Source organism: Xiphophorus maculatus, chromosome 15 (genome assembly GCF_002775205.1).
Source record: "Xiphophorus maculatus strain JP 163 A chromosome 15, X_maculatus-5.0-male, whole genome shotgun sequence".
NCBI classification, from domain to species: Eukaryota; Metazoa; Chordata; class Actinopteri; order Cyprinodontiformes; family Poeciliidae; genus Xiphophorus; species Xiphophorus maculatus.
The window spans coordinates 8,325,400-8,343,614 of NC_036457.1; the positions used below are offsets into that span (position 1 = coordinate 8,325,400).

The 18,215-nt window shown below is 39.4% G+C and overlaps 1 protein-coding gene across 2 annotated transcripts; it reads left to right on the plus strand.

Annotated features, from left to right (window-relative positions):
- Positions 1–1,929: 1,929 nt before the first annotated feature.
- Positions 1,930–14,361, plus strand: LOC102232203 (ELM2 and SANT domain-containing protein 1-like). 2 transcript variants are annotated; one of them, XM_023347864.1, is made up of 13 exons: positions 1,930–2,017; positions 2,474–4,233; positions 7,358–7,561; positions 8,798–9,140; positions 9,220–9,286; positions 9,376–9,518; positions 9,604–9,707; positions 9,790–9,865; positions 9,941–10,029; positions 10,515–10,658; positions 11,261–11,395; positions 11,504–11,670; positions 13,371–14,361. In XM_023347864.1, exons 2-13 carry the CDS (start codon positions 2,722–2,724, stop codon positions 13,645–13,647), a joined length of 3,261 nt encoding a protein of 1,086 aa, XP_023203632.1. In that variant the 5' UTR covers positions 1,930–2,017; positions 2,474–2,721; the 3' UTR covers positions 13,648–14,361. The 2 variants fall into 2 exon arrangements, with proteins under 2 accessions (XP_023203632.1, XP_014325751.1); XM_014470265.2 differs by having other exon boundaries at positions 9,607–9,707.
- Positions 14,362–18,215: the final 3,854 nt, after the last annotated feature.

Here is an 18,215-nt window from a genome sequence, read left to right on the forward strand (position 1 = left end):
TAGCAAAGAAGAATAGGCATAAAATAGTAGTGTCTAGAGGTGAATCATTTGTCATAATAAAACTTGATAGATTTAATAATGTAATGTAAGATGAAGAATTCAAGGAACATGAATCTTGAGTAGTAAGTAATAGTTTTATTGAACTGTAACCCGCAGAGTGTAGGAGTGTCAAGAGCAGATTCCAGGAACAACCTCTGTGATCTCAGGCTGGAAGAGTGCAGTCCTAAAGAACAGCTAAAATACAAAAAAATAAATAAAAATCTTCAGCTGCCTGTTCTCCTGCTCCTGGACCTGGGCAGGAAGTATCACTGCCCAAATGGAAAAGGTGAGGGGAAGTCAGTTTGTAGATATACACTGCTCAAAAAAATAAAGGGAACACTTAAACAGGTGTTTAACACTTAAAGTATTCCCTTTATTTTTTTGAGCAGTATATATACAGTATATAGACAGAAAAATTCAGTAATGTTGAAAAGTTCCTTTATTTCAGTAACTTAATTCACTAAGTGAAACATAATATACAAAATAAAAGCACACAGACTGATGTTTTCAAGACTTTATTTGTGTTAGTTATGATGATATTCTGCTCACGGCTAACGAAACACAACATTTAGTGATTACATATTTTCACTCTGAAATTTCTTTCTGACTGGAAGTAATATTAATATTTTGCTGAGGCCTAGCCAGAATCCCCATGAGCTATAGAAGAGGGTGATTATGAAGATACCCTACAAACACAAAGGCTTGGAGCTCATCATGATACAGAAGTTGCTAAAATTACCAGTGGAAAGTGTTCTTTAGTCAGAGTCTTTTTCAAATTTCCAGTCATATAGACTGCTACAGGAGATATTTCCTGTTCACAGTCATCACCATCTACACCAACTCTTTGAAGATATCTCAGTTAATATGAGCTTTAAAAACATTTAATTTTCCTTTGGGACCAATAAAATATTTTTGAATTTGAAATGTGTCTGATTGCTGTAATCCATTTATTTGCAAAAAAAAAAAAAAAAAAAACGTATTGAAGAAAAGTTTATGGTAATTTTACACTGATTTATTAACTTTTGACAGATGTTTTCATAAACGTTTTGCTTGAATAAGATAGATAGATAGATAGATAGATAGATAGATAGATAGATAGATAGATAGATAGATAGATAGATAGATAGATAGATAGATAGATAGATAGATAGATAGATAGATAGATAGATAGATAGATAGATAGATAGATAGATAGATAGATAGATAGATAGATAGATAGATAGATAGATAGATAGATAGATAGATAGATAGATAGATAGATAGATGCTTCAATTTGACCTCCATAGTCTCCGTAGTTATGAAATCTTGACTGCGGCTCAACAACGACCTCTGTTAGAGTGACAAAACTTCGCAACCGGGACAACCTGAGGAGAAAAACAAACGCACACGGATACATCGACGGGCCTAATCAGACGATCGGATTGGACAACAGGATGTGAGTTGAGCTGTTTTAGGGTGAGGCGGTGCGTTCAAGGACATCACAATTTTTGCACATCTGCGCAGTTACACAGCGCTGCGAACGCTCCGGAAAAAACCCCGGGCGGCACGTTTTACCCTCAGCAGAAGTTTTGAAATCTGAGAAAATACCGTCAGCCGCCGCTGCACGGCAGCATTTCCACGCATGCACCCGTCTCATCTGTGTTTCACTCGGTGATGTGGTGTGTAGGCAGGAGGGGGGGAAAGTTGTGGACATGTTTTCCTGGAAGTGCACGGTTTTGCGGATACAGTGTGCAACAGTGTAACTACGGCGTTAAGAAGCCTCCCGTTGCCCCATCGGGACTTTGGAGCGTCTTTCCGTGTTGCTGTCAAACCGCCTGATCGCCATATTGTGCGCAGCGAAACTCGATGGAAACTTGTCAGAGTTGTGACATTTGCTGCGCACAAGCCCTCTATGGAGCTGCGTGCAGTCGGCTTTGATCGAAACCTTAAAGTGACTCCATGGAGCCGATCAGGGGGTCGTTTTTGCACCATTGATCAGGTAAATTGAACCCTCTGGCTTTTATAATAACGCTTGTTAGTCTGCGGTGTTGATCTAGAGAGCACGCAGCTCCTGAGTCGCTTCCTTATTGCTTGTTTGCAACAGAACATTACTGGCTATCGCTCGGGTGATTGCAAGAGCCCCTTCGTTTCCTGTATTTCTTGTTAAGCCAAATGGCAGCTCCGCTCCGGAGGCGCCTCCTTGTTTTCTGCTACCTTAAAACTTCGGCTTGCAAATGTCTTCCGTGCAAGCACCTGATCGCATGAATCCAAACATGGACTAGATTCCCCTCTGCTTTATAATTTCACTTTTCACACAAGGCCATTTGCTGGTGTAGGCCTCAGTTTCCTCTTTGCTCCTGGCGACTGTAAATCGGCTGTAAACTCGTAGTGTTTCCCCCCCTAATAGGAACTAATTCATGAATTTTATTCTCTCTGTGTGTCTGTGTTCTGTAAGGTCTAGCTCCCCTGAAGATGTTGAGAAGAATGGACAGCAGACCTCAGATTTAATTGCTGAAAGACGACTGCATGTTCCCCACCCTGCACTTTCCTTTGGGATTTTATGTTTCCTCCCAGATACCTCTGTATACACAATTAAAGAATTTCACGACCGCGGGCAGCGGGAGCACACTAAGGAGGGATACACCAAGTTTTGCACGATTATAAATTCAGTCGAAAGCCATTTTCTAATCTTAGGAGACTGCTATGAGTCTTCCTTCTCAGGTTAATACTGACAAGAGCAAGCACCGGACTCCAGTCATGAAAGATGGAGTGCAGCACCCGGGGGAGGTTTATTATGGTATGGGCTCTCCTGCTTTAAAAGCGAGCCATAGTGACTCTGCAAGCGGCTCTGGTGTTTACAACCCAGAGAAAGGCCACCAAAATCTGCCACACTATCAGCAGCCTTCTGCTGTGAAGTGGATGCAGGACCCCTTACAGGCACCGGGGTGGAACCAGGAGGCTCCAGTGGCAGGCTGGGGCCAGAACTTTGGCCCGTACATGAGCGGTGTGAACGTCAGGGATCAGATGGCCTTCCATAAAGGAGTTCATGAAGGCGTAGCGATGCCGATGGCAGCGGAAAACCAGCTGACAGCCCCCGTGGAGGTTTACAGAGACGCCAGCCAAGCTCAAACTCAGGGAAGGGGGCTTGAATGGGAGCAGCACGCCACTGCTGCTGTAATGCATCAGGCCCAGCTACAAGCCTATCAGCATGGCCACAAGGGTGTGGATCTCCAGGGGCAACCCCATGTGCCAGCTCACACCATGCAGGGGCCCATTCTGCAGCCTTTCCAGGCCTCATTCAGATCCAACAAGCAGCCGTTTTCATCAGGTTACTACTCCGTTTTCCCGGCAAACAAGGGAATAATCTACGGAGAGCAGCCTAAAACTCAGCAGCAGATTCTGCATCAGATGCAGCAGCAGCAAATGCATCACCACCACCAACAGCAGCAGCAGCAACAACAACAGCAGCAGCAACAACAGCAGCAGCAACAACAGCAGCAGCAACACATTCACCAGCAGCTTCAACTGCAGCAGCAACAGCAGCATATGCAACAGCACCAAATGCAACAGCACCAAATTCAGCAACAACAGCAAATGCAGCAAATACAGCAACAGTATCACCAACAGCAGCTGCAGGAGCAGCAACTTCAGCAGATGCAGCAACAGATACAGCAACAGAATGTTCCACAGCCTGAAACAACACAACCTCAGGTCCAACCAAACCTGCAGCAGCAGACTCAAAGTTTTGGAGCTTATCCGCCTCCTGACCCTCTTCCACCGGACTCTGGAGCGAACAAAGAAGACACACAACCAATGGAGATGCATCCAGAAGCCCAAACCGGAGTCGCATCTGCACTACCCGATCCGTCCTCTGAAAAGGTTGCCACCACAAATCCTTTAGATGCTGTGGACTCAGCCACCGCAGCCCCTCGGCGCTCGCGACGCCTCTCCAGGGAGGGAGAGTCCCCGCTGGGTTCTCCTCCCGCAAACATGTGGTCCCAAGCCTCCAAAGAGCCGCTGCTGCCGCCGCCGCCGCCACTGCCCCAGAATGGAGTAGCAGGTGTTACAGCTGCAAAAGGAACAGACACCCAAGCAGCGACAGGAGGGGTCATACAGACCACCCGCAGGAGGAGGAGGGCGTCCAAAGAGATCAACTTGGAGACCCTTGCTCAGAAGGCTTCGGAAATGGAGTCCCTGCCTGCTAAAGCTGCCAAGGTTTTTTTTTTGTTTTTTTTTTTCAAAATTCAACATTTACACTCTAGTTGTATCTACTTTATTTATTTATGGTGTAAATCTATAGTCGGGATCCATCAGTGTTTTTCTTAAATATCTTATCTGGACTATTGACATGAAATACCCATTGGTTGTCAGTAACAATAAACGCAATCCACAACCAATGAAATCAATGCAAATAAGCCCAGAAATCAGGTTCTGTGAAACAGTTGAACAAAAACGTACCGTCTTTATATTGGTAATTACAGCTTCAACACCTCTGCTGTGTTGTGTATTGCCCAGGTGGGATTTTGATCTACAGAATGCCTTCAACTGTTAAAGGTTCATTAGGTCACTTCTAAAAACTCTGATCTTCAGTTTTAACCAGATTTACGGTTAGTGTCGTGTGTTTGGGAAGAGATTAATTCTGTTCTCTTCTGGACACTCTTTATTCACCCAGCAAATCGAGCTTTAGCAGGCTTTTTCCTCAAGAGTGGAGTATTGCGCAGTGAGCGTTCCTTTAGGTGGTTTTGGTGAGTCCATTATTTATTGTTTTATTTGAAACAACAATAGTTCCAGGTCTTTGTAAAGCTCTCTACAAGTGGACTAGCTAACAGAAATCATGTGAGCGGTACCTGGTCATCCTTGGTTTACTATGAAATTATGTTCTTTCCACTCCTGGATCCTTGCCCTAATGGAGCTCACTGGAACATGAAGAAGCTAAGAGAGGCATCTGTATCCAATGCTATCGGAGTAGTCTCCTACAGTAAGGTTGTAAAATTTTTAAGAGCGAGAGCTTGTTGTCATTACCCATTGAGAAATTCTTGTACTTTTGCATTTTGAAACCTTGTATTAAGTCCAAACCACCTGGTATTAATCTGTAATTACAGAGGCAAGAATTCCTTTATAAATACTGTCAGATTTCAGGCATTTTCTTGGCTTTCTCTGCCAGTGTCATCTAGGTTTCTGCAGGATCTTAAAAAAAAATAAATCTAAATAGCTGAAATTTAATCCCAACATTTCCCAGAATTTCCATCTTAAATCTTAAATTACATTCAGTTATGTCTCAACTTTTTTCTTCTATTTATTTAGATTTCAGATTGAGAAAAATATTTGTTTAGGAAATAGAAATCAAAAACAGTCTTTCTACCGTGTTCGTTACTAACGGGGAGTTTATACTTCAAAAGGTCAGACTTTGAAAAAGACACCAATTACGGCAACTACAACAATACAGACAACAACTGAAATAAAAATTAATGTAAGTTATTAAGGGGAAAGTAGAATTTAATAAAATACAAGAGCCAAAGACACCAACACAACAAAGTTAATGAATTTGCTGTTTTTTTTATTTTTATTTCTTTTAGTTATTCACATCCTAAGTTTTATTCTTAAATTTAATTTACTAAAGCTCACACAAACCCTGTTTGCTACACATAATTTAAATTAGTGGGGTAATTTGTTTTGATTTCTTTGTATGTGTGGATTGTCTTCGGTTGTGGATTTCATGTCAATATGCATGTTAGAATCATGTTCATAACCATTTTACACACGTAAAATAGAGTGACGGCAAAGAGGGAAGTGTGGAAATCGATAGTACTGTAGCTCACAGTAGATCCATTATAGATGAACGCCACATAAAAAGAGTCTGAATTGTCTTGAGTCTGATGTAGGAGCTGCTAGCAAACAATCCCTTGACAACTACAGTGTCGTCTATTTGAGTTCGAAAGCAACCAAGCAGATGCTCTCAGTTATAGCAGTAGTCTTAGTGATGGCGATGGACTACACCAGGAGCTGGGTGGCATGTTGGATTTGGCTCTAACTGCTTTTCGTAACTGACTTGATCAAGTGATGGAAACAAAAAAAAGTTGATGTGCAGTGTATCCTGCTTTATATATCGAGGGAATAGCAAAGGTAGCTTATTTGGTCAAGTGAAAGCATATTTTCTCATTTGGCAAAGTTGGCACAGTTGTATAAAGAGGAACAGCCTTGTTTCTATGCAGAACTTCCCTATCGTTTACAAAACTTCTTCAGCTGTCCGGTTTCAGCTCTTTTAAAGAGATCTCCGCTATTTAATTTGTACTTTTCCACGGCGCTCTGCTACAAACTTCCAACAGCAAATGTAGATTTGCTGCTTTGGATTTATTCAACACCGAGGGTGTTATCTTTGTAAGACACATGATACTGTCGCTGGTCAGGATTGATCATGTTTACACAGTAGGCGTTGCACCCTCTTAGACGTTGTTCCTTTAATGCAGACTGTCAATATATAAACACAAGCACACAGAGTTCTCTACCCCAAAGGGGTTAAGAGGCTCGTTGCAGGTTTGAGCGTAGAACGTGCGCGCTCGATGTACAGTTGGAGCGGCTGCATGTCTGCACACCTCCACATTCCTCAGGCCTTTTTTCTGAAAGTCGCTCAGTGGCGGCAGGGAGGGGCCGAGCTGTCAACCTGCACGCTCCCGTTCTCCCCAAACTGGTTTCGTGCAGCCAGCTCACAAGCCGGAGCTGTTTGGCTGTGTTTTGTTTTATAGTTGGGACTTTTTTCTTTTTTTTTTTTTTTATTGATTAGGAGAAACTGCTTTTATGCCATTCGGTGATCACGAAGGCTCTGAGTGAGCCTCAGATGTAAAACGGTGGAAGATGTTTGTAAGTTTCACTTCCCACTTTTAAAATCCTGGATCAGTTCAACGAAAACAAAACAAAAAAACTGTGTCAGTTCAAGCAGATATGCCAGGGAGCTGTTTTCTTAAATAGAAATATGTAGATCTGCAACAACATGGCAGAAAGCTTGAAGCTTGTTTTACATTTCACTTTCGAGTGAAAAAACGTACTGGTGAGATGCAACTATTTCTTCTTTGTTTTAAAATTTAAAGCTGGTCTGACCGGCCAGTTTAATATTTAATCTGCTGAGAAAGTATGAATTAAACCTGAGAGATACTCATGTTTGGAAAAAAATGAATCACTGTTCAAGTTTTTTTGGTATTGCACCACATTTTGAGATGACATGCACTCTCACCTTCTTCCTCTTTTTATTTGTCACTCACTTTTTGAATATTTCCCTCCACTTTTCTGACCTGGGTGTTTCTTTTTCTCTTCTCTCTTTGTCTTCTTTCTGTACCCTCTGCAGGAAGATGCCCCCTCCACCATAGTGCCCTTGGTGATCCCAGTGTCTGTGCCTGTGCACAAGAGCCAGGCGGAGTCTCAGGGTGGCTGGACTCAAGGCCGCGTGGGCCAGGGCGAGCGCGCCGCGGGCCAGGCGGATCGGAAACCCTCCGTGATCGTGGCTCGCCGCCGTTCGCTCAGAAACTCTGTGACCGAGAGTTTTGGCCAGGTTGGTTCCATGTTGCACAGTTTTCATCGTCTTCGTGTTTTTGTAACATCTCTTAAAACTATGGCGAGACTGGTTGCTTTACTGTGCAGTGCAGATTTTCTTTACCAGGTTGGTTTGTGTTTTTATGGTCTTTTCAGATCATGAAAACACTTAATTATTTGAGAAATTATGATTTGAAAGAACTCTATCCAAACCAAATTAGCCAGATGCAACCAATAATAGTCCCTTAAGCCTAATAAACAATTGTGCTGCTGTTGGCAGCTATAAATGAATAGCATTCATTCATTCAATTGCAATGAGTCTTTACATTGCTGTGGTGGAATCTTGGCACTCTCCACTTCGCAGAAAGGTTATAATTCTGCTACATTAGGGTTCTTTGTTGTTTTTTTAACCATGAAAAGCCTGACTAACTTCTCCAGAGCATTTTAGACAAAGTTTGATTAGGCCACACCAAAACCCAACAGTTTTGTTCTGTGAACCATGCAGAACATACTTGTGAGTTTCAGATCGATGTCTTGCAGCGTGGCGATCCCTCAGCTTTATGTCGCAAACTGATAGTCAGACATTCTCCAACAGGATTTTCTGGTAGAGCGTTATGCAGCTGGTATGCTCCCGAAGCAGCAAAGTAACACTAGAGTAACACAATACTAAAGTCATTTTTAATTGTTTGTGTGATGTTGTTTTGTTTTTTTCCTAAAATACACGACGAGACGCACACGGTTTGAAAAGTTTCACTTTTGTCTCCTCACTCCACACAATATTTTGCAAACAGTCTTGGGGATTAACAAGATGGGGGGTTTTTTGGAAAATGTGAAATAAGCCTTTTTATTCTTTTTGTCCAACAGTGATTCTTTTATTGAAATTTTCCCCTTGATACTATTTTTTGTCCATTGTGTCTTTGTTATCACTTGGATGAATCTTTAGATCAATATTGGATTTCAATTTCATGTAATTAGGAAAAGTTAACACATTTAATTCTTAATTATTTAAAGCCTTCCTGCTCTGGTTGATGGTCTAGTGACTTGTGTAGATTATTTATTTATTTAAACTTTAAAAGTTTAGTTTTATAATAAAATATTTTATAAAGATGTGCATGTCCTTTATTTTAATTCATCCCTGATTTGTGCATATTATTGCTTAGTCGTAGATACTGTTGCCATCAGAGTTAGAAAACTTTAAGAGGAAAACTAAAGGATTTAAACTTTAAAATGTTCCACTTTTCCCTCATTATTCCAGGATGGGGAAAGCGATTCAGGAATGGAAGAGGACGGAAAGGCTAAGTTCAAGCGCCGGACTCGTCCAGAGCCCCTCATCATCCCTCCCCCCAAACCATCCACCTTCATCCCCCCATCCGTATACTCCAGCATCACCCATTACCAGAGCAACCTGCGCTCTCCGGTCCGCTTGCCGGACAACCTGCACTCCCTCCCCCCTTATACACCCCCTCCCATCCTGTCGCCTGTCCGAGGAGGAACGGGGCTCTACTTCTCTGCCTTCCTCACCAACATCGCCGTAAGCAACCAGATCCTGCCGCCTCCGGCTACCCCAAAGTCCGCAGCTCGAAGCCTGCTGCGTTCCAGTAAGTCTTGGATGATTTCTGCACATCACCTTTTTTAGAATAAGGTTTAACTTTTTATTTATTGATTTGTTTTTCTTAGCGAGTTCAGAGATCACACCTCCAGTCTTACCCTTGATCACTGATGCCACGCCAGTGTGCCTTGAACCGTAAGCTTCACATCGCAGATTCAAACAAATTTCTACCTTATTCGTGTCGCTTAGATCTCTATATCTCTTTGTTTTGTGTTGGGGTGCAGCCGTATCAATATCGGGCAGCAGTACCAAGCAGAAATACCCGATTTGCAAGATCAGCCATCTTCCCAGATGGACCAGCATAAAGCCGACTTGGTCTGGCATCCTTTGAATAACTCCAACCAAAAGCAAAACGACGAGGAGACCAGTGGGTTTCTCTCAAGAACTACTTTATCAATCTTTTATTAACTTTCCTTCCCCCCCTAATTTTTCTATTGCTTCATTTTTTGCAGTAGAGCATTTTATGAACTTGGCTTGTTCAAGTGTTTTCAGTGGAGGAGGAACCAATCAGGAGCTGGCTTTACACTGTTTACATGAATGCGGAGGCAATATCCTTGTGAGTAAAGAGACCAGTTGAGATTGATGTGAGCTTTTATCGCTGCAAGGTTTATTTTGCATTAACTCTGCTTAATATTAAGGAAACAATGGAGCGTTTGATGCTTCAAGATCCAATTTTCCCCAAAGGCCATCACCTGGCAGGTTATCACTACTCAGGTAAAAAAAAAAAAGCTTCATAACCTTCATAACCTTTCAGTTTCTTTCTTCACACAAATTTTACTACCTTCACAGGCTGTGACAGCTGGACGGCAGAGGAGAAGTGTTACTTCAACAAAGGGATCTCTGCCTACAGGAAGGACTTCTTCCTGGTGCAGAAACTGGTGAGGGTGACGCTTCTGTCATGCAGGGGAAGCAATTATTTTTACTATAACAAGAATACTAGTCACGCTTGTTAAAGCATTTTAGAAATAAAATGCAATGGAGAACATCCTTTTGCAGACAGGAAGATCTTTTTCCTTTTTTTTAAAGTTTTTTTGAGTTTCCTTAAAGTTCAAAGAGAAAAAAATTTGACTGAATAAATCACATCCTCTCTGCGGCAGGAAGTCTGCGTTTTAGAATTAGAACAATAACAGAGGTGTGAGCCAGAGAGTTGGGGAGTTCGTGTTGCGTCTGGGAAAAGTCTGGAACGTGACGTAATTATTTTCTGGTTTAGTCCAGAATTGTTATCCTGTCCTAAAAGTCCGTCTGTCCGTCCATGTTGACTTTCGCTGCCTAAGCCATCCTTCTTTCTTTACAGTCTGTTTGTTTTGCATTTAGTCTCTTATAATTAATCACTTGGATTTGCTTGTGTCTTTGTCTTTTGTAGGTGCGGACTAAAACTGTTGCTCAGTGCGTGGAGTTCTACTATTCATATAAAAAGCAGGTGAAAGTCGGTCGAAATGGTATCGTAACTTTCGGTCCCCCAGATTCACCTGTGGAGAAGCACTCTGAGGCTGTGGTGGACGTTAAGGTAGTGTTGAGTGTTTGGTTTCTATGTTTCCTTTTTCCATAAGATTTGGATAAGTGTGGCTAAAGTATACAATATTATTAAGCACAAATTATCTGCATTCAAGGAACAGGATCATACAAGCGCTCCTGCTTTTTGATGCTACAGATGAAGTGTCCTGATATTTACATATTAGCTAAAATAGGGGTTCACCTATAGTTTGGGTTATTCTGTAAAGCACAGGCAGAAAACACTGCCTAAAAGTCCTTATTGTCCAACCTTACACCTCTTTTGGATCCCTTATAAAGCAAAAATATAAAACATTTTAATGAGAGTTTCGTTTGTTCTTTTTAGAGAACTAGAAATACAGACTGACTTATTTAAGAACAAAGGCAGAAATGCTATCCAAGTGCTAAAATGGCACCAAAACTGATTATGCAGGGTAACGAGGTGGGAAAGCAGAAGTGATAAAAGTCATAGAAAGTCAGAAAAAAACTACATATTTACTTACACACGAGTAAAAACCTAATCATAATCTCATGTTTGAACATCAACAATAACAACATTCCTGACCTTTTTCTTTTTTCCACCCATTAATTTATTGTGCGTTGTGGGATTTATGGCAGAGCTCACATCAGCACAGATTAGCTCAAGGGGAGGCAGAAGAAGAAGAAAAGAAGGAAGCTTCTTTTTATGACGATAGCCATGAAACCAACCAGCAGGCGAGGGTGACTCAGTCACTACAAGCTCATGACTATGTAGTAAGTACTGTGCGATCCTCTTCATTCAATGAACACCCCGTTACGTTCAAAAAGAGCAAATCGTCAAACTTTCTTTGCATAGTCAAAACCCACATGTTGTCGCTTCAGACAGGGACAGTTCTGGTCATCAAAGAGCCAAACCCAATGAGTAAAGAGGCTCATCAGTCATCGGTGCCTCACAGGCCTCGGGCTGAAGCCGCCGCAAAGAAGCCCAAACCTCCACCAAAACCGCCGCAGGACCCCAATGAAGTGTTTCCATGCAAGAAATGTGGCAGGTGAGGTCAATTTTCAATCTGTTTTAGAAGTTTGTTAAATTTGCTGCTAAAAGTGATTAGTGTGACATTTGTATGTTTAAATTTGCTGGACTTCATTCAGCTTTAGAACCCCTTCACTCTAGATTAGTGCCATTCTGTAGTTTTGAGGGTCTTTAAAACCGTTTAAAATTTGGAAATTTGTGAATATGAACTCTTCGATCTACAGAATTTCCTTCTAGATATGAGGTTTCTACACCCCCCACACTCAGTTTCAGTTTTAGTTTGGAGAAGACCCTTTTTTTTAATCACTTTATTAGTGTGAAAGGATGCAGGTTGGAGGGCTTCCTGTACAAGTTATTGTAACCCAGAGAACGCTATCTTATCAATCATTTTAAATCAGATTTTCACTGATCACACCTAAGCTCTGAAACCTGAAGTTGTCTTTTAAGAGTTGAGATGCAACTATTTAAAATTCATCAACCATTATGAGGATTCAAGATTGATACCATTCAAAATATTCTCTTTAAAAGTGCAGCAGATATATTACACTTTTCAATTTCCCCTGCTCAGTTAGCAACAACCTGCATGCATGAGAATCACCTTATTCACCTTATTCTGAGGTGTATGCTCATTTGTCTCCAGCTTCGAGCCCATTGGAGTCTACATTATGGTGTTGTTTTAGTTTGATATCAAGGAGTGCTTACATGCAAACCGCAAAATGAATTTTACTTTCATTTTGCAATTAAAACTGAATGCAAAACATTATAAACGTTCGGCTTTTGTTGGTGCTTGAAAACATCGTTTTACACAATAAAACAAATGTAGTTTGCTATAGTTTATCCTAATAAACAAGGTCTATGAGGATAGTCACAACATGATTAAGAATAAAAGTAAACATTTGTTAACAAGGAGCTTAATTGTGTTTTAGTTTTGTCAGTTTATATTTATGCAAAAGACAAAATATAACTTTGAGGGACAGGAATGCAGATAAAAGGAAAATCACCTGTTAAGATGTGTAAATAAATTTGTGAAAGACATATCTATATTGCTACTTCTGAAGACCACTAGGTGTCACTCCAGAGCAGCAACCAGCTCGGATGAAACTCCAGTAATCAGAAAATTAAAACAATTTCAAGTCCAAGAACACAATACTAGTAGAATTAATTTGTAAAGTTTCTACATTAATTCTTGCTCTTTTATATTTTAATGTTACATGCCCCTTTACATACAAATGCATCACCTTAAAATAAAATAGGTATCATTGAGAAGTTATATTATTAAGTCGGTTAAAGTAGTTTGACTACTATTTAAATTCATTACACACTGTGATATATTGCAAGAGTTAATTTTGCTGATTAATTGCTACAGGTAATGGAAACCCAAAATTCTGTTTGTCTGAAAGTTGGAATATTTCATAAGACCAATAAAGAATATATTTCATTGCAAAAATTTCATTATATTGCTATCATAATCATCAGAATTAACAGAAATAATTTTGACAGCTAGTAAGGCTTTTGTATGCTTACAAAGTAAATTGCTCTATAAAATCACTTTATGCCACTCTATTAAATGTAAAGTACAAGCTAAGTAATGGAAGCCTTAATGTTTTGGTTTTTACCTGAAACATCAGGACTTTTGTCTGCAAGTTACGTTAAAGATGTTAATTGTCCAGCTTTTTACTGAACTAATACACAATTGTACGGGTTCATATTTCTATGTAGGGTGTTTCATAAAGTGAAGAGTAGAAGTGCCCACATGAAGAGCCACGCGGAGCAGGAGAAGAAAGCTGCGGCTCTGCGGCAGAAAGAGGAGGAGGAGAAAGCAGCAGCGCAGGCTCGAGCCAGGAAGGCGGCGGCGGCAGCGGCAGCAGCAGCAGCAGCTGCAGCGGCGGCGGCTCATCAGGGAGGAGAGGGGGGTGGAGCTGCACAGCAGGGGGAGATCAGCAGCCAGGAGGACTCATCCGAAGGCGAGGACGATGATGATGAAGACTGGCACTGAGTATGAACAAAACAGGGAAAAGAACCTCAAAGCAGGGGAATATTATGCAAACTGCATGCAGAGATGAACAAATGGATGAAAGGGTTAAAAAAAAGCAACCAAAGTGTTGCCTGCAAATGGGCAGAATAAGCACAAAAACTTTGGTTTTCATGTCTTCCTGTTAATCTTTACACTGTTTTTTTTTTTTTTGACCAAAACTGTCTCCGTTTGACAGTTTTCCAGCTTCACAACATCAGCCTGGCTGTCACACTCCACATGCTCAGATACACCGTTTAAATACTCAAGTTTGTTTTTTGTAAGACGCACTTACACAGTGTCTGTGCTTTTGCCAATATTGCCTTTTTATATCTTTTTATTTAATTACAAATGCATCAAATTATTTTGCATTCTCATCGTGTGAACGAAACTATTAAGAAACAAGATCAGTTAAATCTGTCCTTTATCAGCTGGAGCCCATTTGACTAAACTTTGAAGGGCTTGAATGTAAAAACTAGAATGGGCTCAATATCAAAATTTTCCCAGATTATTACGTTTGTTCTAGACTTTATTTTTAAAAATTCTATAATGGACCTTTTTGAAATAAAAATGTACAAAAACTAAATATTTATGATACAGCATTTGCAATGATCTTGGTAATATAAAGAATAATCATGTTGGCTTTATTATGGTAAATTGAAAATATATATTAAAAAGTCTATTGTTCAGAGAAGGCCATTTGTTTACTGTCATAAATTGAGCACATTGTTACTGCAAGATGTTTTTGCTCCAGATGCAGACTGTGTTTTTTTTTTCTTTATGTATAATTGATCTGGTGCATTTATTCTCAAGAAAGAAAGTTGTGCACACATTCAGGGCTGCTAAGTTTTGCACTTTTGGGAATATTTGGAAAAATCGCAAAAGAACAACCTAAATAGATTTAAATAAAATTACAGGGAAAGTACACTGATTAAACAAACTTAAATTTCAACCACATACAGAGGCTAACATCCTTGACGTAGTTGTCCCAGATTCCCTGCCCAAGGCTATTTCCTGTTTATCTTCTCCTTCTTGCGCTGCCTTTTTTCCTGCCCAGCTACTGTTGGATAAAACCCACTAGTCCCACAAAAGTCCGTAACAATTTTATTTAGTTTAGGTAGACTTTTCAACCTATTTCAGTTACCTGAGGTGTTGTAAAAGATGTTTTAAGTCCCTTACGGATGTCTTCTGAATTTTTTTGCCAAAATGTTTCAGATCTTCTGGGGTTTTAATCCGAACAGCCATAAGTTTTTTTTATGGTTATTATTATTTGGTATTATTTTATCAATCAAATCAAAGTAATTTTATCTGCATACTGCCAAATTACACCAAAGTGAAAAGATGTTAAGTAGTATTTCATTTTAAGAAGGATTCATTGAATGAACCGATGTGGAGCTAAGACATTATTTTTGAAACTGACAAAAACATTTAATACTGAAAAACTATTTTGAAAATGAAAAAATAATTGTTTGAAGTTCAAAGCTACTTTAAAAATTCAAGTTTTCCCCCCCTGCTTAAAAAAAAAATTGAGCCAGCTTTATGGCACCAATCTAGCTGCATACACTTACAGCTATTTATTAATAATTCAAAACTTTAATGAGTAGTTTTATCAATACTTCCAGCCACAACAAATTGAGGGAGTTTCCAGACTCCCTCAATATACAGTAGGAGTCTAGTACCTGGTTCTGCTGGTACTGACATCCCAATATGCCTCTCACATCATCTTAGTCCATATTCTGGTGGGGTAGACATATTTTAGAGACAAAGTTTCCTTACTATCATATATAAACCCTGCCAATTTATGAAAGGTCATGGGGCGAGTAATGCACAGAACAGGATACTAATACTTTGAGAAAATGTGGCTGAGCTAGCATGTAGATTTAGTCAAATCTATGTAACGAATGTGCTCACCTTTCTCATTAAGGGAATACAAAACTTTAATGAATCCCTGTATTCAGTGGAATCCAACACTTCTTTGCAGTGGACACACAATGAAACCTCGATCAACTCAGTGAACTTTATTGATGTGAGGACATCTCACCCAAATAAATTAGTTTACTCATGCACAACTCTTGCAGACATTTTTAACGCCACTGAGGCTTAGCTGTGCGGGTTGGGTGGGGTTGCAGCTGTTCTTCTGAGCAGTGGATGCTCTTATGTGTACACCAAACTTAAAATAATCAGCCACACTTTATCTGTTATTCAAAGTTTCAATGTTCCTAACGTGGGCTTCCTTCTATGATACATAGTGTAATCTGTTTTTACAGTGCTCAGTGCTGAAGTCACTCTTGTGCAACAACAGACAGTCCTTCTGTGCTGATTAACTTATCTTGGGTTCAGTTTTGCAGTAAACCTGATCTCACAGCAGCCACAGATTTTTTTTTTTCTTTTGAGGTTAAAGTTCAATTATGCCCTTTTTAACCCGAAAGCCAAAAGTGTTGCTGTTGGTATTTTAAAGATTTGTTAATTTATACAATTATAAATGTTAATTTATATTTCTTAAAATGTACTCACATCCCATGTCATGCAACGATCGCATGCTTAAGTGGTTTTTAATCGGGATCTTATGTAATAGATCAACACAAAATATTTCATAGCTATGAGGTGGAAGGAACCAGAATAAAGAAAAAGAAAGTAATCCCTTCTATAATAACTTATGTTTCAACAATTGGATAAGTGATAACAACAATGCAACTCCTAAAACTTTTACTACAGAAATGTGAAAACATGAAACCTTCAAAATCTCAAAGTTTTTCCCAGCTGTTGTGTTTTGCATCATTTTCCATCAACCTGCTTAGACAATTACTTTGTAGATATAAGACAGTTTGAACTGCTTAATAAACTAGGTTTAAACTAAATAAAACAGAAAAATCTGAGCATAGAAATATCTTCTAATTGAAGGTTTGTCCTCTTTTCCTCTTTGTCTGGCTGAAAGTAATCTTAAATGAACACGACTCTTTTATACCTTTACTGTTTAAAGTAACAGTCTTGGTTTGTTGTTTGGGAGCCTTTTTATTTAACAAGGTTCTGCCATATTTCTACCCAGACACAAACCAATTTTCTCAGTGGTCGTTTTCCCGCTTTCGATCCAGCTTTTAAGTCGATTCCACAGTTTTTAGTCCGATTGAGGTTCAGGCCATTCCAGGAGCTTATCCTTTCAAAAACCAGGGTGGCTGGGTATTTTGGATAGCACCACTTTGTGCAAGTCTCAGCCAGTAAGTTGATGATTTGATAAGGTTCTGTTTGATCCAGATAATGCAAGAGGAACCTCCTGAATTATAATTTATGATCAAATCTGGTTCTTTTAAGCCAAATGGATAAAGAAAAAATATTTAATTAGTACCCCAAATATAAGAAACTATGTGAACTATTTATGTAAATGTCTTTTAAAGAGATAAAATATTTGCTTCTTTAATTATAAATCCAATGCATGTTTTCTTTAAAGAGCAAAAAACTTGCATTGAATTCAGTGCATTGCAAAAGTATTCATGATCTAACGTTTTCCAAATATGTCATTGGGGTTTGCACATTTCCTGTGGTAAATCAACACAAAGTATTGCATAATTAGAAATTAGAATAATAATTAGAATGCGTGGGGAAAAATATATTGATTTAAACATGTTTACAAATAAAAGCTGAAAATATAGCAGGTATATGCAAAACCACCTTTGTCCAGCTGCAAGTTTTTTTGGGCATGTCTTTCAGCTTTAATCATTTAGAAACTAAATTTTTTTCACATTTTCTGCTTTGGCAAAACAAAAAACTCAAGCTCAGATCAAATTTAATGGACAGTGTGTCTAAACATCAGATTTGAAGTCAAAAATTTAAAATCAGATTCACGTGGATATGTTTTAAACCTACATATCACGTCTTTAGCAGCCTCTAACTGGTGTTTCTTCTAGGATTGGCCTGTATTTAACCCCTATTGACTCCCCCATCAAGTCCTGTATTGGTTCAGCTACACTTTCCCTGCTAGTATAAAAATCAGTCAGGATGAACCCACAAAATGTGCTCTACTGCGCGCTGAAAACCCTCTCCGTGCAACAGATTATGACTCAGGGGTCGATTCTGCGTCAGTGTGCTTCAGACTCTTTAGCAGCTGTAGGTAAAAGGTTATCATCCCTTTCTCTAAAAAAAAAAAACCTTCTTTGTTGTTTTCAGAAATATCAACTATCAATGTAATCACATTGTATTTGACCTATAAATCTTCAAGAAATAAATGTAAAGTGTGGTTAGTTTCAAGGTTTGCTGAAGGAGTTTCTTGAACATCTATTTTGAAAAGTTCAAGACCTCTCTACTTGAAGACAACCTCTGTGACTTTAAAATTAAAAACGAAATTATAAAATTAATGTCTGATAAATCTATTTGTGTGCTGCACTTTGAGGAAAACAAGCAATAAAAGTTAGGGATTGATAATAAATTAGCCATGATATGACACTGATCTGATTACATGATGTTCTGATTCCTTTCATTTAGTTTTGGGGCAAATAGAAACGATTTCCTAACACATTTCTAGGAAAATAATATCTCCAGCATTCTCAATTAATAAGCCC

What these genes read in the sequence shown, in the direction of transcription:
- LOC102232203 (XM_023347864.1), top strand. Translation starts at nt 2,722, where the DNA reads ATGAGTCTTCCTTCTCAGGTTAATACTGACAAGAGCAAGCACCGGACT. An exon ending in AATGCGGAGGCAATATCCTT is followed by an intron (nt 9,708 to 9,789) that starts GTGAGTAAAGAG and finishes CTTAATATTAAG; the next exon opens with GAAACAATGGAGCGTTTGAT. An exon ending in TCTTCCTGGTGCAGAAACTG is followed by an intron (nt 10,030 to 10,514) that starts GTGAGGGTGACG and finishes TGTCTTTTGTAG; the next exon opens with GTGCGGACTAAAACTGTTGC.